Source organism: Epinephelus fuscoguttatus, linkage group LG11, assembly GCF_011397635.1.
Source record: "Epinephelus fuscoguttatus linkage group LG11, E.fuscoguttatus.final_Chr_v1".
NCBI lineage: Eukaryota > Metazoa > Chordata > Actinopteri > Perciformes > Serranidae > Epinephelus > Epinephelus fuscoguttatus.
The window spans coordinates 37247569-37274860 of record NC_064762.1 but is presented as its reverse complement, the minus strand read 5'-3'; the positions used below and the strand labels follow the sequence as shown (position 1 = coordinate 37274860).

General features: G+C 40.5%; 1 protein-coding gene across 1 annotated transcript in view; it reads left to right on the top strand.

The window, feature by feature from the left end:
• Positions 1 to 23840, top strand: part of LOC125896738 (gamma-aminobutyric acid receptor subunit rho-2-like) — a 41844-nt gene extending 18004 nt beyond the window's left edge. Inside the window, exons 3-9 of the mRNA XM_049589581.1 lie at positions 835 to 902; positions 6942 to 7165; positions 7325 to 7407; positions 8833 to 8973; positions 13399 to 13551; positions 17575 to 17783; positions 17879 to 23840. Of these exons, the coding sequence (XP_049445538.1) occupies positions 835 to 902; positions 6942 to 7165; positions 7325 to 7407; positions 8833 to 8973; positions 13399 to 13551; positions 17575 to 17783; positions 17879 to 18193 (1193 nt within the window). The 3' untranslated portion in view covers positions 18194 to 23840. The remainder of the gene's footprint in view (positions 1 to 834; positions 903 to 6941; positions 7166 to 7324; positions 7408 to 8832; positions 8974 to 13398; positions 13552 to 17574; positions 17784 to 17878) is intronic.
• Positions 23841 to 27292: the final 3452 nt, after the last annotated feature.

Genomic DNA, 27292 nt, shown 5'->3' with positions numbered 1-27292 from the left:
AGTTGTCATTTCTAATGCTTAGGGGAGTGCAATTTGATGCAGTCGCCTAGTAGTGTTTAAAATGTCAGCTATCAAAAGTGAAAGAAATGAAATGGACCGCAAATTATTTTTTTTTAGAAAAGCATGCATTTTGAGCAACCATGGTCTATATGCTGTTTTTAAGGAAAACCCTGCATAGTATACCTTTAATTAGAGTTCATTTGCCATAACCAAAATCTGTTCCCAAAACCATACTGTAGTTAGCATGTGCAGATATTGTCAGAAAATATGATTTTTAAAGGTTTGGCATTAAAAACATTGCCATTTAATTTAATTAATTCATTCATTTCATTAATCTGGGGCTTTACAGACTATCAGCATTCTGTGAGTAGGTTTGGTGAACCCACCCAGTGGATCTATGTGGTTCTCATATGTAATATCATTGGAATTCAGGGTGTCGGCTTAGTGGTTAGAGCAGGCACCCCCATGTACTAAGACTTAGTCCTTGCTGCAGTGGCTGCGGGTTCACTTCCAGCCTGTGGCCCTTTGATGCCTATCGTTCCCTCTCTCTCCCCCCTCACACTACGCTGTCCTATCATTAAAGGCAAGAAAAGCCCAAAAAAAACCCCAATCTTTAAAAAAAAATTAAAAATCATTGGAATTCAACTGTTTGTCCTCTTTCCCCATTAGTATGGCATGCATCTTTGTATAATAGTTTGGCATGGAGACCTGTATTAGGGATGTTCTTATTCTTTAAGTCTTGGTTCCAAGTCTGCACTTTGATGTAACTTCAAAAGAAGCCTGTATGCACAGTACAGTGAGGTACGCTCTAATGTGTTTGATATTTATCTGCAGGTCCAGCTGTCCCTGTTGGAGTGGATGTTCAGGTGGAGAGCTTGGACAGCATATCAGAGGTAGACATGGTAAGTGGCTTTAGTGTGTAACGGTACACACAGTATGCGTATGTGGGGGGAGGGGGGCGGGGGGCAGGGGGGTTGGATAACAAATAACGTAGCAGCTGTAATGTGACTGCAAGAAGTCAGCTGCAGATACTGAAAATATCTCATTATGATAGACTCAGTTTGAACCTAATATTCAATCAGGGACCAACACAAACTCAGAGTAATGAGATTATAGAAGAAGTAGGATGTCATTATTAATGCTGCTTTTCCAGTGGATTATGTTACTGATGGCAAATGTATCCAGTAAATCTGTGTCAGATTCAGTTTGTAGCCGTGGAAGTTGCTGACTTAAACAAATGAGCTCATACTGCTTCAACACATGGAGAAGAAGCTGCTCTCCTCAGACAAAGCAGCTAATGAGGCGGGAACATTCTTCATTAACGGCACGGACACACAAGCACAACAGTGACTAAGACTGTGGGAACACTCGTCTTCTCAATCCAACTTTTTTGATTGGACACGCCAGATTAGAGCTCAAATATAGTTTAAAGTGATCAGTTGCCTTTTATCAGATACTATCAGTGTTCTGCCGCTAGCATTATAGGGATTCTGCGCTTTGAACTGAGAGATGAATGTCTCCTTTTAGTTATCGTCATTTAGCTGTTTTTTTCAGTTGGATAATCAGAATCAGATTATGAAAACTCAGTGGCAGGAACTGTTTATTTTGCTCAAAGTCAGACGGAATGCATGTTGAGTAATGTAATTACATCAACCTTCTGTTCTGGAACCATAAATTGGATCCAAAACTGTCGTCCTGGTGTTGTGTAAGCTCCTGTTTGCAAGGACAACCAAGGATTACATTTAATTTGGATCCCAGCATTCTGTATTTAATTGTTTTGGAGCAGAGGGGGGGAAAAATGAATGATTGCAGACGACGGCTGCTCTTAATGACATTATGTCATATCACAAAGCTGCAGGATGTTAAAAAGTTACACAGCAAACGAGCTGTTTCATTAGAGGTAAAAGGGTTTAGCAAAGATGAGATTTTAAAGGATATAGATGTATTATTCGAGACTTTTCTCACTGTCAGCATATCTCATGAAAAGACCCAAACCAACCACGTGTCAGCCTGTTTCTCAATTCTTTCTGCCCATAAGTTCAAATCAAAAACATTTAAAAACAAGTCACAAATACATAGTTTCAAACAGTGGTGCCCCCTAGAAATGTTTCATAGGGGTGGCCAGATTAGGTCACTGAAAATTTTGGGGTGGCACCACCAAAACCAAAAGACAAAACTGAATTTTAGGAATCCTGTTAAGCTTGTAGTATATATTTATTTAAAACTATGTCAACATGACAGTTAAGGAATATCATACTATACTTTGTGTGTATATACTTTAGTTGCTCATTTTACAGTTAATAGTACTGATTATCTGATGTGCAGAGACTAATACCGGCGAGCCCTGTTTTAATGTGTTACTTATCATGAGAGGTGAGTCATTGTTGTACAGCTTTAATTGAAGGATTAGCTTGATTGGGGGGCAGCAAATTTAGCCTAAAGTGGGATGTATAGTTCTGCCTAGAATAGGCATCGTATCTACGGCGTAGGCTCTGCGTCAACATAGAGCCTACGCTGTTCCCTACGCCATAGTCTGATGTGGACCTCCCCAGAAATGTAACTACATGTCGCAGCAACACAGACCTCACATCTATTTTTGTAAGCTGAAACCATTTCCCTCAGTGGAAACAAAGCTTTGATTTACTTTAATTTCATAGAAGAGAATAAAACCCCTACAAAATAGCATTTTAAGTCTTAAGTGTGATTTTTCCTGGCTTCATATGAGAAGAGAAAATCTCCGCTTGTCGCTAGGCTAATTCATACAATGTAAAATACCATAGGCTTGTGCTAATAACATTAGCATGTTGTATTTGTGGGGAAAATGTGTCCAGCAAAAGACAAATGCTTTGTCTGTGAATCCTGCAAGTTATCCTGCAATTTGTGTGTTTGAACTTGTTTCTATTAAGCCATATTTAATGTGTGTTTAATGTGTGTTTTTGGCCTGTTTTTGAATCAACTAAACTTTACAGCACTTCACAGAAACTCTACCTCAGACTAGTGTTTTTGGAGATGTAACTGCAAAGTGACACAGACACACCACTGCAAGAGTATAGATTCTCACAATGGCGTTGGCTATGTGTGTAGGCTACAGCGTAGCCTCTGCATAGAGCTGAAATTCCTAAATTAGCTGGCCATTGAAGAAACAGGAGGAGAGGGCAGGGGCTTACTCACTTCCAACTCACTGCCAAGGGCCTTAACATAGAGAGGACCCCCCCAGAGGCCAGGATTTTATATCTGCAATTTAAATGTATTAAAAGTATGATGGCTTTTTTCTACCTTTGTCTTAAGCCCAAGTCACGATAGAGACCTTAACAAACACGGGGGGAGTAATGTTCCATAGCATCTGTCCAAGCCAACTTCATAATAAAAATGTCAGACAGTAATTGTACAGTGTGTTGGGAGACGAGGGCTAAAATTTGCTGAGATTTCAGAGCGTGCAGACTGAAGCATATCCCAGATGGCTGAGTAATACAAATGTTGGTATAAACAGTTCATTGCTAATAATCCTGATATCATTACATAAACATGTGTTAGGTTGCTGATTCAGTTATTTGTACATGTGTGAGAATGGATGTAATAAAAGGCAAAGGGGAGTTCTAACGCTGCTGAAACACAGGGCCTATTTTGTACTGTTTGTGAAGACTATTTTCAGCTACACCGGTGGTGTGTGTAATTGAGCTGAAATAAACTACACTGTGTTTTCATGGTAATGAAGGAACATGTCACCCAGTGCAACAGTGGCTCACTGATGTGTTTTCAATAGTTTTTAGACCACAATGGAGCTTTATGGCACAAGGAATATGATTAGCTATATGATCTAATTTTCGAGCTATTTGAGAGGCTAGATGTTTAAAACTCTATGTATGTATTCTCTAACTGTCTTCATCATTCTGAAACCAGAACACAACACATATTAAAGGTATCCTATGCAGAACTGTCAGGGACTGTTTGTAAACACACTCACCAGTGAAAATGAAACTAAAAGCCAACCCCTGATTCATTCTCATTTTGCGTTTCTACTCACTTTATTTGCGTTTCTCGGTGCTGTGTCCCTTGGATGCCTGCTGCTTTCATTGTGCCATGTGGTCCCTACCTTTTTATAAAGTCCTGACCTCACCTGAGAGCTTTTGGGGTACACACCAGTAAACATCCTGAACACAAAAAAAAGAAATCTCTACAGAAAAATACACTGCCGCACACTTCACAAGCAACGCCTTCTCATCACAACTTGCCAAATATCGGCACTTTGTCAGTGGATTTTTACATCTAAATATGATGCGCTAGCTAACCTCCTGCGTCTGTTATTAAAAATTCTGGGACGGCGTGTCAGTTTACACTTGTTGCATACAGTACATTGTATTTTTTAACATACACTTCTGTTTTCACTGGAAATGTACAGTGTTTGATCATTAGATGCATTTATTCTTTTCAGAATAAACTTCCAACAATGGTAAGACGCCTTGTTTTTATGTTCATACTTTGTGCAACAAAAGCATGTGGTTAGGTTTAAGTAACAAAAGCATGGGGCTTGGTTTTAAACTCACACAGTAACTAAGCAGCGGGCTCTTGGGTGAAAGTCCATGGTTTGTTGGACACATCCGCCTGCAATCCCGCCTGCCCCATATGGACTGTCCAGCTACATATTATGTTCTTACCAGCGCCTTTTCAAACTGACACGGTCTAGTGGTGTTACACACTGACGCCGTGAAAGGTGCCTTTGTCATCAGTGTCTGACACCAAAATCACTGACAAAGCGGCAGTGTTTGACAAATTAGGAATAAGAACAGGCGGTAACAAGTAATGACAGAGAGAGATTTCTTTTGTTTGAGTGGTTTTTTTTGGTTTGTTTTTTAAGAAAATCCTGCATAGTCTATCTTTAAGGATGACAACTTTTCATACCACCACCTGAAAAAAGCAAAAGATTGTCTGATGTTACTATTTTTAAGCTACGTAACAGTTGGTAGCATCGGAACTTGGCATGAACAGCATTACTTATATTGAAACTTATTTTTGAATGAATGTTGATCTGACAAATCTACATTTGAGTCCATGCCATACTAATCTGGGCTGCTCAAACTGCAAATGAAGGATCCTCAACAATGCCAAATAAATGTGAAACAACATAAACATTTGTCCAACAGAAGAACATTTACTGAATTATATTACATTTTGTAAGGGAATAGCATAGTGGGATAAACAACAAACAACAACAAAGTTAAAGGTATTTTATAAACCCTAAAGATTCAGAGCTTTTGAAAAATATTCTGGGCTGGAGCCTCAGACATCACCCTTTCTCTCCAACTCTGCCACAAGTAGAGAGGAGTCATAAAGTCATAGCACTGACTCTGTAATGTCATTTACACAGCAAAAACTATCTAGAGTTTGCTAACATTAGCTGCCATAATGATAGCAGAGGAGAACCTCTGACTGTACTGCAACTTTTGCTAATTAAACTCTTTGTTTAGTGGCAATGATGAGGTAATTATGAACGCAGTGCAGTCACACAGTGATATCTATCTAAAGTTTGCTTGTCATTAGGTGTGGGGGAAAAATTGATACAGCATAGTATTGCGATATTTTTGCGTGGCAATATTGTATCGATACACAGACGCCAATGATTGTTTCTTTTTTATTCTATAAATTATTAGTAATGCAAATACAAATTAAATGTGTGGTATCCTATTAGAATGATAAAATGAATTGCTTATTCAGTCCACTAGATGCATTTTGAAATGAAAATGATTGAAGTCATATGAGCAGACTGACAACGTTATCTCATTAGATGAAACAGATGTGGTATTTTTTTTTATTTTGGGGATAAAATTTGCAGTTGAAAAAAGGTAATAAATCACAATAGATTGTATTAAATGTTATTGCAATACTCAGCATATCACAAAACCATAAAAACTGCAATAATTGTGACCAAAGCATCGTGATAGTATCATATCGTGGATTTCCACCCTTACTTGGTTTTAGTAAATATTAGCCACCATCGTGTGTTTCATCGCTTATTATTGCAGCCTAATATTTTGTGTCAATTATGAGATCATGGTAAATGCCAAAATATAGCACAAGTAGAGAAGAGTCAGAACACATTCACACTGCAATTTCTGTCTAAATTTGCAAGCATGTATTAGCCATCATAACTATGGTTATACTACAGTAGATCATTAAAGGTTGTAGCATCAAAACCCATGAGTGAGGCACCCAGTGACTTGATCAAGAGTGCCTCTCATTGCTAATAAGTTCAACGTTTTATTTGTAAGAGACAGAATGTGTTACATCTTCTTTCAAAACTTACATGGTACCGCTTTTAAAAATTCATATTTTACGATGGTTGAAATCGTTGTGATGTAACGGCGAATAAGCTGGCAGTTAGACATACGTTCAAGGATGCTTTGGTTAGATCACAACACTTAAAAACATCTCTCATTAGTAAACACATTACAGATGGTATTCACTGGAGACATTCAGACATGCCCCTGAACTGAACTTATGCAACATCAAAGGTTCTTTTATGGTGGGTGCCAAGAGTACAATGTGTTGCTGCAGCCATTATTCCAAACTGATTTGGTCTTATGTAATGCCATGAGGAGAGTGGGATAGCGGATGATCTCTGGAGTGGGGGGGGGGGGGGGGGGGGTATTGCAGACACGGGACCACTCCTGTCTGCATAGCAACAGGGGAAAGGAGGCGAGAAGACAAGGGTAATCTAGGACCACTGGAAACTGTGGTCTGCTTAGTTAACATATGTTCAGCACTTCTCTGGACCATGTATGTTTAGTCATAAGCAATCCATATAATCCAGCAGCTGCGGGTCGTAGCGCTGTAATCCCCAGAGGAATTCAATAAACCAGAGGCAGCGAGCAAGTAGAGTCCTCGTAGTGAGACTTAATCCCGAGGCTGTTTCTGTTTCACTCACCCCTCCCCCGCTCCCTCAGGACTTCACCATGACCCTGTATCTGAGGCACTACTGGAAGGACGAGCGACTGGCCTTCCCCAGCGCCACCAACAAGAGCATGACCTTTGACGGGCGCCTGGTGAAGAAGATCTGGGTGCCTGATGTGTTTTTTGTGCACTCCAAGAGGTCTTTCATCCATGATACCACCACTGACAACATCATGCTGCGGGTCTTCCCCGACGGTCATGTCCTGTACAGCCTGAGGTGAGGAGACACACACACACACACACACACACACACACACACACACACACAGATATCTGCCATCACAGGGTTTATTCACACCGACTAAATGAGACTTGGCAGGCCTTGTTGCAGCATGCATAGTGCTGGTAACATTTACACTCTGCTTTTTTTCCCCAGGGTTACAGTCACTGCTGCGTGCAACATGGATTTCAGTCGTTTCCCATTGGACTCGCAGACATGCACACTGGAGCTGGAGAGCTGTAAGTATTCATATGCTCCTGACACTTCACTCTATTGTTAAAAAGACAGCGGGAATAAAGTGCTGCTAATTATTAAAGGCCCAAAGCATTTTTGCAGCATGTTGCCTCAATTAGCACCACACTGACAAAAAAAACACTGAATTGTTAGACATTACTGTTTTATTACTTTAAACTGTTATTTATCAGGAAGAGGTTGGTGCAGCAGGGGCAGAGTCAGATGTAGTGAATATTCGGGGCTCAGCCCAAAACCTAAGTGGGTCTGGGGGCACGTTCCCCCAGGAAGGTACAGTGTGTGCTTTCATAAGCTCTTTTTAAACAGAAATTGCACTATAGAGCTGCTATGAATTCCCTTTCACAGAATAATCACAGAAGAAAAAAAGTTGAATGGGTGTGACATGTAACACAACAGTATCAGCCTCTTGTGTGACATATAACATATGTGTCAGCAGCGCATTATAAACAATAACTACAGCATAACATGGCAATAACAATCATTTACTCTCTGTCTTATGTGCCGGCTGATCTTGTCCTTTGCTCGGAGGGTAAGAAGCTCCTGGACCTCATTGTTCTGGGGCATGCTTTCTCAGGGATTTTTCATCTTCATCATTCACTAAATCATAACACAACAGATGTTAAAGATGACTAATTCTAACTCTTACCACCTAAAATGAGGCAGAAATTGTCCAAAATTACTTTTTTTAAACTCGCATATCACTGGCAGGGTTGGAATTTGGAATAAGAAACTACAAAACTTTCGCTCCAATGACCTGCCTCTTTGGACAGATTAGACCAGGGGAAATGATACAAAGTTCAAGGTATCTTAAAGGTCTACTGTGTAGGATTTAGTAGCATCAAGCTTACTTACTTCTTACTTCCTCTCCCAAGTGTGTAGGGGAGCTAGAATAGCTAACGGGAAAGCTTCAGAATGCAAATGACCTTGTCTAGAGCCAGTGTATGATTTGTCCATTCTGGGCTGCTGTAGAAACAACATGGTGGAGTCTGTGGAAGGGGACCTGCACTGTATGTAGATATAAACGACTCATTCCAAGGTAACAAAAACCCAATGATAGTTGTTTTCAGGGGGTTATAAACTAATATGAATAAGTAGGCCTACAACTAATACTAAGACATAGTTGTGAATATTATATACCATTTCTGCCAATTGATGCCCTTAAATCGTACACACTGGACCTAAAAACCTAAAAGATTCAAGGCCTCTGAGAAAACATTCAATGTAGGAGCCCTGGAAGTCCCACCCCCTGCTCTGCTTCTGTGGTGCAGAACAACAGTGGATGTAAACTGCAGTGTTTTCATGCATTGATGCCATTGGTTATGGGAAATTCTACCGGCCTTTATCCATCCAGCTACTGCTGCTGATCCTGGAATGAGTACTCTATACTTAAACTGATGTTTTCTGTCCTGCAGATGCTTACACAGATGAAGACCTGATGCTGTATTGGAAAAGCGGTGATGAGTCCCTGAGCACAGATGACAGGATTTCTCTGTCTCAGTTCCTCATCCAGAAGTTTCACACTACCTCCAGACTGGCTTTCTACAGCAGCACAGGTAGACTGGCAAAACAAACACTGAGTGGAGTTTTACTTTGAAACTTTCTGAAAGAGGTGGTGATTGCTCCTGGGGGCTTCAAAAATGAGTTTGACATAATTTGATTAACTAATTCCTAGAAACTGAAATGGAAAGGACCTTAATGTGACTCCTCCGTTTGTACCTAATTTGGAGTCTGTGTATTGTCGTGGGGGCCTGTGTCAAAATCTACTTTTAATACCGTTTATATTTCAATTGACATTATGCTTACGTAGTGCATATTCCTAAACAAGTTCATGTTTAATCAACTTATAATCAAGTTGGAGAGCACATGGGGAATCAGTAGGGGCCCTCAATTCACTTTTTATCCTAAGGTCTTCTGACAGGTTAATCAGACCCTGATATTGCAGACTCTGAAGTAACCCATTTCCTGAGCTGGACCTCAATGAGGTGAGCCAAAGAACCACAAGCAAAACATTAAATATTAATTTCTTTAACATCACCTGCCCTCCTTTGCATGCTTATTTTTCATGGCACTTCTTTGCATTGTGCAAGAATATTCAATTTACATATAGTTATAAATAATTTCATGTATTTCTTTCAAGTTTAGCCAACAATGCAATATTTCCTGTTCCTATTTGTTCTAAAGAACATCACTTTGTCTTAACTTGACCACCACTCAGAACTCAATCTCCAGTCTGAGCATATCCTTGTCTCTGACTCGAGCAGCCCTAACTACCACCTCAGTGCAGAGGCCTGACAGTTGGAGTGTCTTCAACTTTCTGCCACAGTGTAAGGACTGCACCAGCACCATTTTGAATGAGCTCAAGTAGTATTAAGTTCCTCTTGGGTTTGAAATCCTTGCTGTCGACACTTAAGGTCCATTGAAGCTGAAACTTTGAAAAAACGTCAAACAAATGCAACCTAACAAGGATTTTTTTTTTCTAAACAGATGTAGCAAGCGTTAGTCCTATGTTACATTGCACAATTTGTGTTTTTCTGTTTACCAATATTTGTGGTGCTCCTACTGCCTAAATGTCAAGGTAACATTACTGTTAAAGTAGGTGCATTTACAAAGTCAGCAAACAGCCTTCATTCTTGATTTTTGTATTGATGGTGTTGAATACAAAATACAAAATATCTCCTTAGCAGGTGCTGGTCACCTGCAACGTATCCTCATGCAATGGTTTGTATGAGATCCTGTAATTTGGCACCCCATGAATGATGTTATGTACTTAATGTTAAGTTACAGAGGTTATATTTAGAAAAGTAAAGTTACTGTGGTTAAGTTTAGGAAAAGACAATGCTTGATCCAAAGGTTGCACAGTTAAAATTACCAGGAGCTGTTAATACAGTGTGTGCAGATCTCCTGTCTGATTCTTGCCTAGGTTTAGGAAAAGGTTGGGTGTCTTTACGTTTAGGCAAGTAAGGTTATTGTGGTTAGGTTTAGAAAAGAGAAACATGGTGGGGACATACAGTACAGGCCAAAAGTTTGGACACACCTTCTCATTCAATGCGTTTTCTTTATTTTCATGACTATTTACATTGTAGATTCTCACTGAAGGCATCAAAACTATGAATGAACACATGTGGAGTTATGTACTTAACAAAAAAAGGTGAAATAACTGAAAACATGTTTTATATTCTAGTTTCTTCAAAATAGCCACCCTTTGCTCTGATTACTGCTTTGCACACTCTTGGCATTCTCTCCATGAGCTTCAAGAGGTAGTCACCTGAAATGGTTTTCCAACAGTCTTGAAGGAGTTCCCAGAGGTGTTTAGCACTTGTTGGCCCCTTTGCCTTCACTCTGCGGTCCAGCTCACCCCAAACCATCTCAATTGAGTTCAGGTCCGGTGACTGTGGAGGCCAGGTCATCTGCCGCAGCACTCCATCACTCTCCTTCTTGGTCAAATAGCCCTTACACAGCCTGGAGGTGTGTTTGGGGTCATTGTCCTGTTGAAAAATAAATGATCGTCCAACTAAGCATAAACCGGATGGGATGGCATGTCGCTGCAGGATGCTGTGGTAGCCATGCTGGTTCAGTGTGCCTTCAATTTTGAATAAATCCCCAACAGTGTCACCAGCAAAACACCTCCCCCACCATCACACCTCCTCCTCCATGCTTCACAGTGGGAACCAGGCATGTGGAATCCATCCGTTCACCTTTTCTGCGTCTCACAAAGACACGGCGGTTGGAACCAAAGATCTCAAATTTGGACTCATCAGACCAAAGCACAGATTTCCACTGGTCTAATGTCCATTCCTTGTGTTTCTTGGCCCAAACAAATCTCTTCTGCTTGTTGCCTCTCCTTAGCAGTGGTTTCCTAGCAGCTATTTGACCATGAAGGCCTGATTGGCGCAGTCTCCTCTTAACAGTTGTTCTAGAGATGGGTCTGCTGCTAGAACTCTGTGTGGCATTCATCTGGTCTCTGATCTGAGCTGCTGTTAACTTGCGATTTCTGAGGCTGGTGACTCGGATGAACTTATCCTCAGAAGCAGAGGTGACTCTTGGTCTTCCTTTCCTGGGTCGGTCCTCATGTGTGCCAGTTTCGTTGTAGCGTTTGATGGTTTTTGTGACTCCACTTGGGGACACATTTAAAGTTTTTGCAATTTTCCGGACTGACTGACCTTCATTTCTTAAAGTAATGATGGCCACTCGTTTTTCTTTAGTTAGCTGATTGGTTCTTGCCATAATATGAATTTTAACAGTTGTCCAATAGGGCTGTCAGCTGTGTATTAACCTGACTTCTGCACAACACAACTGATGGTCCCAACCCCATTGATAAAGCAAGAAATTCCACTAATTAACCCTAATAAGGCACACCTGTGAAGTGGAAACCATTTCAGGTGACCACCTCTTGAAGCTCATCGAACGCATTGAATGAGAAGGTGTGTCCAAACTTTTGGCCTGTACTGTAGCTTAAAACAACTCAGAGTTGTCATGGCTCCTAAAACTGGTCTCCAAGGGGAAAGTCCCGTGTTTTGTGACACATTCACCATCCACACCTGCCACCTTACAGGACCACTCCTGTCAGTGCATTGGTCACATGATCCCAGTTCTTCCAAATACGTGGACTACATACAATTTTGGTACATTACTTTTCATCAGAAAATGTACAAACAGTGCATGAGAATAGCCTGTCACCTGCCTGCATTCAGTCATGCGAGACCTTGCCCTTAGTCTGGCACCTCTCAATTAACACAACTGGATAGACCTACAACCAATCATAGCAATAAAATGTGATGTAGCACTGAACTACCAAAAAAATGTAAACCAACCAAAAACCAACCAACCTCCAAGGTGAAAAAATGAAGCCAGTGCTGGAAGTGCCAAAAAACTGTAGTTTATTGGATGGCCACTTGAGGCTGGCTCCAAAACAGAGTAATTCCCCACTGACCCAATGTTAAAAATGACCAACTTTACAGCAGAAATAAACATGTTTACAGCCTGGTACCTGTATAGCTAATTTCAACATTCATGACAAGTGCAAGTGGTGTGGATTATTTTATAACTCATCTGTCAACATTTTATTAAGACCCAAAGTTACACATACTTAAAGACGGGGCCACTCAAGTGAAAGGCCGTCTGAGGCGTCGCTACAGTCTATGAGTCAGATCCACCCTTGCTCCTTCACAGATTCAACAAGTTGGGCAAAACGTGAGTCCACAAACCACTGGGTGACGTCATGGAAACTACATCCATTATTCATACAGTCTATAATGTAAACAGGATATAGTATCTACTTTTTTCCCATGTTCTACTGATAATTCAAATGTAAAATAAAACGTGACAATCCTAGCCCCCACTCAACAATTATGTGTAATGTAGATAAATGTCTTTTTAACCAAACATTTGCAGAGAGACACAATGTCCTGGTTACTCCCAACTGAAGACTACACTGACAACAGTTACCAAAGGTAGAAAATAGTTCTACTAAAGGTAGGACATTAGTCAGTGTAAAAGCTGGAAGCTGTAACTGAGTGCAGCTTTCAGTTAAAGCTCTGAAAATAATTGTTTGGCTTGGCACAATGAGGTTTTACTCAACCAATGAGATTAGCACTGTATCCAGAGAAAAGCTGTTCCTCTGAGAAATGTTTTTGTGACTGAGGAAGTCGACCACTGATGTAAAAAAACACACCATTGGGCTATTTTAAAAATATTTCTTATATTTCCCTCACATTGTTATTCTGCCATTACCTTGCAGTGCTCTGCTGTCATAATGTAGCTATCCAATGCAGTTATCTCTTGTATTCAGCTGTTGTTTTGTTTGTTCATTGGTTTGTTTGGTTTAATACGCTCATCCAGATTTTTATCATGTCTGTGCAGATTAGTTAATTTCACCTGGCTCTGTATTTACTGTGGCATTTTAGCACATCATTTCTGTTTCCAGACACATAAAACAATTTGCAAACAGTCACTGTATTTTACCTCTTCCCTGTCCCCAGGCTGGTACAACCGTCTGTACATCAACTTCACTCTGCGGCGGCACATCTTCTTTTTCCTGCTGCAGACCTACTTCCCAGCTACTCTTATGGTCATGCTGTCCTGGGTGTCCTTCTGGATCGACCGCAGGGCCGTCCCTGCTAGAGTCTCATTAGGTAAGAAGATATGCAACACATTGACCATCCTGCCTGTTCAAATTTAATATGTGACCACAGCACATCACCGTGACCTGAGAGCATAACCCAGTTAGCACAGGAGACCCCCAGAGGGAATCAAACTGTTCAAGGAAAGTTCAACATTTTTAGCCCAGTTGCCAGAAGAAAATGTTGGCATTGTACTTTTCTGCAAACCACAGATAAATTACATTTGCACATTTCACACTTATCATAATAAATTTTTTAAAGTGACATAGTATATAAGCTGACTTTGTCATTGGGAGGTGGTGGGGACAGTGGATATTGAGTCAACTAGGCAAGATGCCTGCCAAGCAGCTCGTTGCTGTGTTTTTAACAGTTTTTTAGGTACCAAACATGGGTGTTTTGTAGCAACCTGACAGTGTTTTTTCAGTAGCAATAGTGCCATGAAAAGCAATTGTTTTTTTTACTGAGACATCACTTTGTTTCCAGTGGAAACAGTGCCACAAACAGCAGTTGTTTTTTACTGAAACATTACTGTGTTTCAAGTGCGACTAGTGCCAGGTACAGAGGTTGTTTTATCCCAAGGTATCGCTACATTTTCAGCAGGGGTAGTGGCATGAAAAGCATTTTTTTTACGGAGTTAGCTGCATTTTTGCAGTTATAGTGGCAAGAAAAGTTCTTGTTTTTCACTTAGACATCATTGCATTTCCAGTGCGAATACTGCCAGAAAAAGTTTTTTTAATTCAGATATCTGTGTTTCCAGCAGGACAGTGGCACAAAAAGTTATATTTTTAATGAGACATCAATGCTTTTCCAGTGGGGATTGTGTTACTAAAAGCATATGTTTATGCTTAGACATCAGTGGTGTGTTTTCAGCAGAAATGGTGCCATGAAAAGCAAATTCTTTTTAGGAGACATTGCATCATTTCCAGAGAGAACAGTGCCTCAAAAAACGGTTGTTTTATACCGAGACATGACTGCATTTCCAACAAGAACAGTGCCATAAAAGGGGTTTAATTTTTATTGAGACATCACTTTCCAGCAGTAACAGTGCCTGGAAAAGCAAGTGATTTCTACTCAGATATTGCTGTGTTTCCAGTTGGATAGTGGCACAATTTTTTTTATTTTAACCAAGACATCACTGCTTTTCCAGCCAGGCTTGTGGCCTTAAAGGGATAGTTCGATATTTTGGCAAATCACCTATTGCCATAATCCCTATACTCATATGAGTAGGTATATTACCTTTAATTGTCAATGCGTGCTGTTCTGAGATTGGTGGAGCAGAGCTGCCCGCTGAAATGGAGGTGAATGATACAGGTCCCTCTCTCCCTCAAAACTAATCAAATACACCATCAAATGACTCCAAACCACTCTTGTGGACAACTTGTAGCGTACACATTCACCACGCTATGAAATAATAATGTAATATTACAAGACAGAGTTGTTTTGAAGCCGAATGCACAGCCGGAACTACATTCCAGACATACAGTACTTGCTGGGCGGAGTGATTTCAAACAGCGTATGTTTAGTGCAATTACTCCCGTCATCAAGACAACAAGTTTGTTGAGAAGAAGCCAGAATATACAGAGGAAGAGTTACAGGTTTTGGAAAAAGAGAGAGCCGGAAGAGAGGCTGAGGCTGCTGAGCAACCAACCAGGGGCTGAGGTGTGAATGTGGGGCTTACTGGCCACTTTATTAGGTACACCTGTGCAATATAAATGTAGAGTACGCCTCAAAATAATCACCGGAACATGGGGAGAACATGCTAACTCCACACTCATAAATCACCACAACTCCTGAGGGAACAACAAGATAAAATGTTCCCTAGCAGTCTGTTTATTCCCAACAATGAGAAGTAAAGCCATTCACTTCACTATATGCTCTGGGCAAGCACTTATCCATAACATAACCACAACAACATTTGCATGTTAGCCTTATTAACCATGCTTGGGTTGTAGGCTAATGTTACTCAACATGGAGGTAACGTTACAGCAGAGATTGCTGAGCAAAATACACAACGACCACTTACCACGTCTGCTCGTTTTGTGATGCCGACAGATGGTATGGCAGTGTCTCTAAGAAAGGAGTTTGAACCATTCCTGAGCTTCTGCGCTCCATCCTTTCAGCGTAGTCCTCCGGTAAAAAATGGCAGGAGCACACAAGCATTTTCCGGACCGTTTCCACAGGCGTGTTGGGTTCGATGTCCAGCACAAATAGCCATTGTTTCATCCTGTCCGTATTACTGGTTGGAACTACGTGAAACTTCACTTTGCTCCATGTCTTCGGCTTGTTACTTCAACCTTTTACAATGCATGTGTAAACCATGATTTATAAAAACACTTGTAAACTTTCCTCAAACCTTCTGGTGTGTCCAGCTGACAATACCGCAAATGGCTACAAGCAATAACAACGGCACTGTCTTAGCTGCGCACTGTGTCACTCCGCCCAGTGGTTTACTCAAGAAAGTAGTTCCGAGTATTTGCTTCATGTGTCGTGATGTTACTTAATTATACATTATTATTTCATAGCGTGGCGAGTGCGCAAGCGATGTGTTGTCCACAAGAGCGTTTTGGAGTCATTTGATGGTGCATTTGATTAGTTTTGAGGGAGAGAAGGGGCTGTACCGTTCACCTCCATTTCAGCAGGCAGCTCTGCTCCACCGATCTCAGAACAGCACGCACTGACAATTAAAGGCAATGTATCTACTCATATGACTATAGGGATTACGGCAATAGGCGAATTTGCCAAAATGTTGAACTATCCCTTTAAAAGTAAATATTTGTGCCAGGACATCATTGTGTTTCCAGCAGGAATAGTGCCACAAAAACAGTTTTTTGTTTTTTTTTTTACTGAGATATCGCTGTGTTTCCAGTTTTGATTGTGCCACAAAACTAGAAAAACTGGGTATTTTATGCCAAAATATGATCTTTTCCGAACGGTAACCAAGAGTTTTTGTGCCTACGTATTGTTGAAACATAAAGTTTCAAATGATAAGCTACACATTAATAATAATAAACTTATTTTTATAGCACCTCTTATATAAGAAATACAGCAAGGAGTGCATTACGATAAGGGCATGATAAGCACCAAATCCTCACAAAATAGAATAGTGAACATAAAACAGACAAACAAATCAATTCAACACAAAAGGACATTTAAAAACTGTTAAAACAATGATTAACTGATTCAACAATTTTCATTAAGTGGTGGTGATTTGAGATCCAATTAATCAAAATCTCAATGTATGTATGTAACCTCAATAATGTGTAAGTGTAACATATCCATTTGAATTTGTGTTGCTTTCTTTTGTCTTTTTGCTGTCTTTCTGAAATTAGAGGATCAATGTCAATCTCATGTTTGCATTAAGTATAGAGCTGGGGTCAAGACGTAGTTAGTCCCGCTTAGCGTAATGCATGGAAGCAGGGCTAAACAGATGGCATACAAAATAAAAAAAAAAATAAAAAATAAAAAAAAAAACATCTTAAAACACCTCTACAGCTAATCAAAACATTAAAGGACAGAGCATGCTTCTGCTCTCTTTCCACTCACTGAAACCACTCGGTCCAGAGAGCCACAGACATGTGAGAGCACACTGAGCACTGAGGTTGGTGACTGTCTTCTAGGTTGAGGAGTTTAGGAAAGTTTGACCCAAAAGACACTAAATTGGTGGCTAGGTGCATTTTGTTGTAATAGTCACTAAGGGGATCTTAAAAAATTAGCAAGAAAGTCATAAAGTTGGCAACACTGAAGCTGTAACTCCCTTTAGAACCATAAACTGCTGCATTATATTTCTCTTTATGTTCGGATCAAACAACAAGAGACAATCAGCAGCCAGATAGAAACATGAATGAGCTGTGAATGTGTGTAGCTAACGGCCAATATCTGATCCCCAATGTTTGCCTCGGGACCTCCTATCTTTCCTCAATTTCCAGTCTCTGCCCTACAAGTTTCAAAGCTGTCTCTGCACTGGGCAGACAGAGATCACATGGATATGAATTTTCCTCATATTTAACACAAGGTTGTATGTTCTGTGTACTTCAGGTATAACCACAGTACTCACCATGTCTACCATCATCACTGGAGTCAATGCTTCCATGCCCAGGGTCTCCTACATCAAAGCTGTGGACATTTACCTCTGGGTCAGTTTTGTCTTTGTATTCCTGTCTGTGCTTGAATACGCTGCCGTCAACTACCTGACAACGGTGAGGGATGGTAAAGACCGCAAGCTCAGAGAAAAAGTCAGGGAACAGGTACAGAAACCTTTTCAGAAAGGCTGTCCATTCATTCATCAGTGGTGCTTTTCATTTCTTACTCAGTCTTTATTCCTTTCCTCTCTTTTGCCCAGTCCCAGACACTCCCCTGCACCTGCGGCATGTCCCACACCAGGACCATGATGCTGGATGGAACATACAGTGAGGCGGACGCCAACAGCCTGGCCGGCTACACAAGGGCCTCCATGGCGACTGAGGATGCGTCAGAAAAACAGGAACGAATGGTGGTGCATCTCTCCCTGGACAACGAGCCCACAGGGACCAAAAAGAAGGGCATCCGCGGCTTCCGGATTATCCAGAACACCCACGCCATTGACACCTACTCTCGCATGATCTTCCCTGGCGCTTATATCCTGTTTAACCTGATCTACTGGTGTGTGTACTGCTGAGTGTGTGCATTTTAGCCTAAACTGTAGCAGTGAAAGAAAAAAAAACTGCTAAATCTTTTCACTGACCTGAGAAGAGAGATACAGTTTTTTCCATCCTGCATCTGCATGTAGGGCTGGACCAAGTTTGGCAGGATAACTAAAGAATATCAGATGCTTCTGGGTGTGAATATCTCCAAATCTGGTTCACATTTCACAGCGGGACTGGACCACTTATACAGCTTCTCCTCCTTGACATAATTGTATCACAAGCTCATATTCACCCCGATCATACTCCAGCAACCTCATGGGGCTGGTTGCACAAGTTTTGCTTCCAGACTAGTCTAATGCCAGTTGTACAAAAATAAAAAGACAGGTTTTAAGCCTAAGAAGGTATCCACCATACCCAAGGCTATGGCAACAATATCAGTGTTGACTCAGCAGCTCTGCCTAGTAATAAAAGGCCCACCCCAAAACAGAGGTGATTGCCTACCAGATATCATGATTTTTTTATGCTTTTGTAGTCAACCTCTTGTTTTTTGAAAATGATTTTGATATCATTGTTGTGTTAAAGGGGACCTATTATGCTTTTCCTTATTTTGCTAGCTCGTGATGGGTTACTTCATATGGTCATCTGCTTCAGGCACGCTACTGTTAACAGTAACAGTGTTAACATTACCTTGTCTACACTGCTACATGTAGCTATATGCTAACATCAGGAATGTTGTACATTCTCCCTGATTTCAGATCATATTCCTGCTGGAATATGTCCTGGAGCTTTGGAAGTTTTGTTGGTGATTCTTCACAGTAGAAAGTGCCGTTATATGCTGTTACAGTGATTCCCGGCTGAAGTACACTGCTACATATAGCTACATGCTAATGTCACGAAACATGTAATTTTGGTTGCCCCTATTTTGGTACATATTCCTATTGGAACATGTCCAGTTTTTGAAATTTTGATTTAGAAGCTTTAACTGGTGATTTTGGTAGAAAGTGCCATTCTACTTTTGTTACACTGACACTGATTCTCCGGCTGCAGATACACTGCTACATGTAGCTATATGCAGACGTCAAAGAAAAATGTAATCTTGGTTGCCGCTGTTGTTAATTTCTCCTCAATTTTGGATCATTTTCACAGCAGAGACCATGGATGTATAAAAAGAACTGGATACAGCATTGGAGGCAGGGTCCTGTTTATTCCTATGGAATTTGATCAGTGGTGTGTCATGCCAAACACAGCATGAAAATACCCAGATCTTCTGCAGCTAGGGGCCAAGTGAGACTTCTACCTGCTGAGCGACTAACTTCTGGTTTAGTGCTCCACTAACTTTAATGGGTGTAAAACAATTAAATCGTGTGGCTCATGTAGACTTACAAAATGTAATTGGACTGACTGGATGACTTCCTAATAGTGAAACAAGTCATTTGGCTATGGTTGCGGAGCGCAAAAAAATGTATCCACTGATTTACATGTCTCTTTCCTGATGTAAACAGTGTTTACCTGGGGGCTTGGCAGAGATGTCAAGACATGGAAGACCCAGAAATGTTGACCAATCAGAGTAATTTGGGCTTTTTTAGGAGGTGAACTTAAAGAGACAGGCACTATAATGAATTGTTTCAAACAGAGGGTGAATACAGGTGTTCCTGCATACACAGTATGAGGAAAACAGTCAGCTCATTGGATTTTTCAGCTCATTGATGACGGTTTCTACTACCATCATGACTCCGCGGCGGATCCGCAACCTTTGCTGATGGTGTTGAAGCCCTCCTTGGCGATGGCCTGGGCCAGGACTGGCCTGTTTTTTTTTACACATTAAAGCATGTAAACATGTCCCAGTAGAAACCAAAAATACAAGTATAAACCTGAACATGAGCATAAAAGGTCCCTATTAACTTCAGCGTTAACACTATTTTCCCATGCCTTTCCACTGAAATATGTTTCTCAGCTACACTCATCACTGAAGTTTTAGTTTAATGTTTTTGTAACATTTTTATGATGTGAAGAAATTTGCTGATTTAAGAGTTCTTCTTTCTGTAAGTCTTACAACATCCTGTACAGCTGCGCCCATCTCATCCACACTGGCTGCCGCTGTTTTTCATGATTGTATCTAGGTAGCTAGCTATGTAGGAAGATTCCCATTCTTAATCCCACCCACAGAACTCAGAATGAGCAATTGTTTCGTCAACAGGGTAAACAGCTGTCAATGAGCACAACACTAGATCTATTTGTTTTGCCAAAAACAAAAGAGAAGTGGGCGGTAATTCACAGTTCTGGAACAATGCTACATTGATCTTCACAGCAAGCTGAACACAAGCCATGGACGTCTTGCCACCTTATAAAGTTGGTTTTGGCTAACAGCTGCCTATTTACATATCCAGCAGAAATGGAGCAACATCATTCATGTGGTTTTTGGCAACACAGCGTATGCTTTAATCTCTTTTTATTTCTGAAAAAGGAGAAAAATATCTGTTTCATGAAGTGTTATGAATACATTGATTGGCAGAGCTTTCAGATTGTTAAGAAAGCTTTGCACATCTAAAGAACTTATATATCCATCTGAAGTTGGACTCTCAGATCTGAGCCATATTCAAATCTTTGTGCAACCAGCCCCCGCCCAGACTTCCCTAAATACCACTCTCTCCTCTGAAGCTCTCTATCTTCATGATCAAACTGTCAAACTAATAAGAGCAGATAATTTGGCTGCTATTGCCTCTGTAACCTTTGGATCTGACTGAGTCACATAACTAAATGTGTCCAGAGCAGATGGCTAATGAGGCAGTAAGTGAGCTAAATACCAGGCTTTCTTCCCTTAATGGCGCTCCTACTACAGCGACAGCATTTCAGTTAAAGTGACAGTAAATGCTGCTGCCCTGTATTACTCATGGACTACTGCATTAACCAGACTGAAGCAACCCATAAAGCCTGGACTAAACAGGATGATGCTACTGTATGGGTTTCAAAGCACCACACACCATTGTTGCTGAGCAAAGTCTTTATTTATTTATGTATTTAAAGTTCATTCACTGGGATTTTAATTTATTTTGATTTATTTGACTTCTTCATTTATTTATTTTTAGTGCAGCAATGGATCCATGTGCCATTATACCTTAAGTTGGCAAAGATGCACGAAACAGGGCTTGTACAGAAACTGCTTGATGCATGCTGCAGATACTGTATCTTTCTAGACGTATATTTCTCAGAAAGGACTTAACAACATGGAAAGCTTTATCAGTGATGTAACCAACTTGAACCGCCTTAAGTGAACATTTTTTTATACACCAACAGGATTTAATGGCTGAATCTTTTTTTCATTTGTTTGTTTCAGTACTGTGAGTGACTGCATAGTTATTTTTGGGTCTCTCAAAGCAGAATTGCATCCATTCCAGCATTTAATCATGGTGGTAAATAGTAGCTAAGCTACAGTAGAAGCTATTCCTCCGCTGGCTATGCTGTGATGTGTGATTTCAATCATCACAAGTGCTGCAATTTCATTCCACAATACTGGTTTACAAGTTAGTGTCGTAAAAGCAGATTCTACCTTTAAAAATGTCCACTTTTTAAAGGAATAGTTTGACATTTTGGGAAATGAGCTTATTGACTTTGCTAAGAGTTAGATGAGAAAATATATTATCAGTTTCATGTATTTACATTATATACTGCCTTCAAAGGGGTCGTATTTACTGTGTTAACAACAAGAGTCCATAAGATCACTCCTCTCTTGTAGTATTCACAACCTCGGAAGTGGAAATCAAAGCTCAGAGTTCACAAATTGTGACATGTTTGCTTACATTTTCAGAAATGGCAGAGGCCATGGCAGTTCATTTTTCCGTGGATGGTATGTTAATATATGTTTTTGTATGAGGAAAATGTTAATACTCCTAATGGCCTCATCTAGTCATGGTTGTGTATAGACACTGGATTCAGCGTTGGAGGTTCATTCCTATGAAAAGTTGCTCAATGGTGCATGAAGCCAAAAAAGTTTGCACTACCCAGCTCATAGAACAAGCACAATAGTGGCTAACTTCTAATTTAGCCCTCCACTAATTTCAGTCAGTATATACGATTTAATTGTACAGCTCTTCTAGACTTCTAGAAATGTTATTAGACCAAATGGATCAAATCCCGCTAGTGAAACAAGTCATGCCACAAGGGTAGTGATGCTCAGAAAAATGTATCCTCTGATTTACAGATGTCTCTTTAACAATGTCTGATGCCCAATGTGTATCATACCGTCGTAAAAAGATGCCTGTGTATGTCAGTATGTGACGCCAAAATCATCAACAAAGCAGCTGTATTTGACAAGTTAGGTGTAATAAAAAAATGGATGCAGTGTTGGAGGCAGTTCATTTCTATGTAAGCTACTCAGTGGTGCATGAAGCCAAAAAAGCTTGTCTTCCCGGGTATAAAATTATCCAGATCTGCTGCATCCTGGAACCAATAGTGCAAGCTCACTGGAGACGATTTAGTGCTCCTCGTACTGGGATTGGGATAAGATTATTTAATTGTGCAGCTCTTATAGACTTTCAAAATGTTATCAGACTGAAATGATTAAATCCTAAAAGTGAAACAAACAAGTCATTTTGCGTGGGTAATAGCGCTCAAAAAATGTATCCACTGATTTACAGACATCTCTTTCACAGTGGAAGTCAATGGGAAAAAGTCTTTTGGGCCCAAAAGCATCATGTAACAGTCCCAGAAGTTGTAGTTACACAATTTGGCCACTATAAAAATAAGCTTCAAAGCCTGGCACACTTCCTGTGGGCCTGTATCTTTTTCTTTGTCAATCTGCCTTTGCATCCTGCATAGTTTTTCCTGCTTTCTAACTTGCTAAATTGTTAGCCTCGGTGTCTTTGAGACGCCAATGTTGTCATTGCCCCCAAATCCTGTCTTGCGCGCCTTGCTCTCCGCTTGCTCTGCGCCCTACCCCACGGTGGGCGCCGCGAAAATCGCGCTCTGTGTGAAAGAAGATGTGTGCTTGAGAAAGAAAAATGGAAGAGACAGCCTGTCCATCTGGTTTAATTGATTTAATTCAGCTTGACATTGTGTTCATATGCTGCTTCTGTTTGTGAGGGGGGGTTTCTTTAATTAGTTTTACCCTAACCAATCAGAAGTGAACCAGCCAAGGAAAGCAGAGAACAACAGCAGAGCTATTAGACTTGGCAAACAAATGTGAGGTTATTCACAGGTCAAGAACCGAGCTAGGCTGACTGTGTCCCCCTGCTTCCAGTCTTTGTTGCCAAGCTGGTCTAATCACCTCTTGGCTCTGTAGCTCTATTGCACAGATATGAGAGGCATATTGATCTTCTCATCGAACTATCAGCAAGACAGAGAAAAGGGACATTTCGAAAAATGTCAAACTGCTCTTTAAAAGCCAAGGTCTCACCCTTATTTATTATCTTTTCTGTAACTAGTAATGCGCTTTAGCTTCTTGGCAGCAATCATTTGCCAAAATTAAATGTGATTTTTGTTTATTTATTTGTTTTAATGGTGCATATCATTTGGAATGAAACATGATTACAGCAAGTCGGATGGTTTCTCACAACAAAACCAAAACAAGAAAGACAAGCACGCTTGCAGATCCATCAGCTTCCAAACCAACATCACTTCTACCTTCATCTTCAGAAAATGTTCAGAATGTAATGCTTTCAGAGCAAATTTCATAAATAAAGACTTTCTTTCACACATTGAAATGTGTCCTGATTTACAGCTTTGAAGATACAGAATGTCTGACCACCAGTCTACAGAATTCAAGGGAGCTGTATGTAATATTCAGAGCCTATCCATGATTCTGGGGCATGGATGTGTGAAGAAAAGTGGATACAGTGAAAGTTGCTCAGTGGTGCAGGAAGCCCAAAAAGTTTGTCTTCCTGGGTGTAAAATTATCCACATCTTCAGATTTACAGGCATCTCTTTCACAATGTAAGTCTATGAGAAAAAGTCTTTTTGGGCCCGGAAGTTGTGATTCCACGGTATGGCCACTACATCAAATTGACTTCAAAGCCCAGCACTGCATATAGATAGTCTGCACACAGTTCTCAGAGTGCAGCTAACCAAGGCAGTGGCTAGCAGCCAAGCGGTAGTCTTCGGGGCTGAAAAATGAAGCCAACGCTGAAGTGCCAAAAACTGCAGTTCCCTGAATAGCCACATGAGGCTGGCTCCAGAGGCCAGTCAATCCCTGTAGACCCCCATGTTAAAATCCCCAATTTAACAGCAGAAATTAACATGTTTATATGGTAAACTGCACAGGGGGTGAATTATTTTTTACTCACTAGTTTCAATTTTATTAAAGCTTAAATTACCACATATTTAAGAGCAGGACAGTTTAAGTGACAGACTGTCTGCTGATAGTGTCCTCAGCTTCTCAGTCTGATCCATCCATTGCTCCTCCACAGTGCCAGCCTCTCGTCCAAATATGGTCACTTCTGGCAAAAAACCCCCGGCCGAAATGCCGAACTCGAGGCTTTAGTTGCTACATCCATTATCTTTACTATGCTAGCAGCTAACGGTGCTAACTCAATAAACAATGATAACAATGGCAACAGTGCTGACAGAGCTAATATCTTTACCTGAGGGAAACCAAAGGGTGGGCGCTACACTTCTGTGACAAAGCTGTCCAGAATTCAGTGATATCCACCTCATGAGCACAGTGCAGAGTGGCAGTGATGGGCTGCCAGTGGGATACACACACACACAGACTTACATGCAATTACATGAATGCACTACCGGACCGTCAACCATAACACTGGACAGATTACAACACACATAGAGAGAGTGTGACTTCATTCTCAGCTCAGGATGCCATTACTCCACTATATCTTAACAAAACAAATAGTTGTTTGCTGCTATATTAAATTTCTGAATGTCGTATACAGCTTCTTTAAATATCTGAGACCACAATGCTGTCAAGCTCCTTCACTCTGGTTTCTAATGACAGCAATGGCTAAGAAGCAGCTTTACTGAAACCAGTCATAACTTCCAAGAATAATGTATCAGACACAATCTTCCTGTATGACGCACATCTGTCTTTAATCCAGATTTTAGAGAGTACTCTGGGCACATCTAATCCCCAAATAAACAAATCACGTCAGATTTGCCTATGCTACCACTACTTAAAAACACACTGCTGCAGTAAGGCAACTGATCCCACACTCTCGTCTGTGTTGTTTATTAATGCATCTGCTGCTTTAAGGTAATACACTGACTCATGCTCTAATATGTCTGGCTGTGGTTTATACCCACTGGCAGATCCTTGAGGACTTATTGTCCTAAAAGGACGTCTGCGCTGTGCCTTGTAATATGTTGCGTCTGGGATAACGAATAAACGTTTACACACATTTCTTTGAAAAGCCAAAAAAAGGAAACATGGTATAAATAGTTTAACAAATCCCTGTGTGTGCAAAGCCGATGCCCCTGGGTAGTTTGGTTGGATTTCAACAGGAAGGAAAGGGATCAGATTTGAACTGAGCATGACCCAGAATTAGGGGTTTTGGACAGTTTTTTTCCCTCTCATTTTTTTTTATATCATTACTCAGTAGACATTAAAAAACGCCTGGGTTACAGAGGTAACAACCCTTATTTGATGCCCTGACCTTAACCCTGATCAACAGGGTAACTCAAGTGGAATGTTATGTTGTGTCAGTAAAAAAATGACGACTGTCAACAGCTTTGTTGCTTAAATCATTGCTTTGGGACTGGGAATATGTGAAAAAATTAATTTCAGTTAACTGCCCCTTACCCATCTAGTAGGTATACAAAACCAATGAGAGTGATAATCAACAGTATTAAATATTTTAGGACCACTGATGGGCCCAGAATGCTGCTTTCAGCAGAAATGTGTTGCATAGGGTGAAAACACCAAATCAGCAATGTGTCAAAAGACAGGAGTCTGTGGAAACCCACTACTGATATGATAGAGGTTCCATCTTGAGCACTGCTGCATAAAAACACACTGGAAATCTGCAATAACGTATTATTTGACTAGTACATCCCTTCTTTTCAACTAATTGTTTACTGTGAAATAAGTCAAAGTGTCCTAGTAATCATGACATGGATGTTGACGTGCTTAGGCTCACTGTTAATTATGGTAACATTCTCTCAAATGTTTTTTGCTAATTAAAAGCAAAAGTCACCAAAGGACTCAGTACACAACTAATTTTAAGGAAGAGTTCAACAAAGAACATATACACTTGTTTGCTTGCTTTCTGAAATGAGGGATGCAATACCAATCTCACCTCTGTCTGTTAAAGCTGTATTAATGGATTTTTTTTTGGCCACTTTGGCAAAGCAGCTAACACATCTGACATATTATCACCTTTAAAAATGATAATGTGACAGTACCAGAGACTGTATTATTAAGATGGACAACATGACTGCTCCATGGATGTATAAAGAGAACTGGATGCAGCGTTGAACGCGGTAACCCATTCATTCCTTTGAGAGTTGCTCAGTGGCACTCGAAGGCAAAATGGTTTAACTGCTGCATGTAAATTTACCCAGATGATCCGGGGATTATCAGCACTACTTCCACACTGTGTGTCCCATAGATCATGCGCACTAAAGACTTAAGGCAGCCAAGCGCAACCGAGCAGCTGACTTGAGGCTAAAATAATTTAATCATGTGGCTCATCTAGATTTATAAAATGTTATCAGACCAAATGGATCAAATCCTGATTGAAAAACGAGTCATTTCGCGAGGGTTGTGAGGCTAAAAAAAAAATGTATCCACTGATTTACAGACATCTTTTCACAAAATAAGTTAAGTATTTTTAGGCTGCAGGGCTTTCAGTGATGATGCCCGGGCATTGTATTTCCACTGTTTGGCCTCTACGAAAACTGGCTTCATAGCCTGGCGCTTATCCTAACAGGATAAGTGGTTAGGAAAAATGAATGAATGAATAAAAATACTGACTAGTGCAGCTTTAAATACAAAGCTTGATTGTAGCATGGTTAGCCTAGCATAGAGTAGAGACTGAAAGCAGGGGGAAACAGCTAACCCTGGCTCTGTGAAAGTCAAATAAACATGCATCTACCAACACCTCTAAAGCTCACTGATTAAAACATTGCATCTCACTTGTTTGATCTGTACACCAACAGAAATGTAAAAATGTCAATGTCTGGTTTTA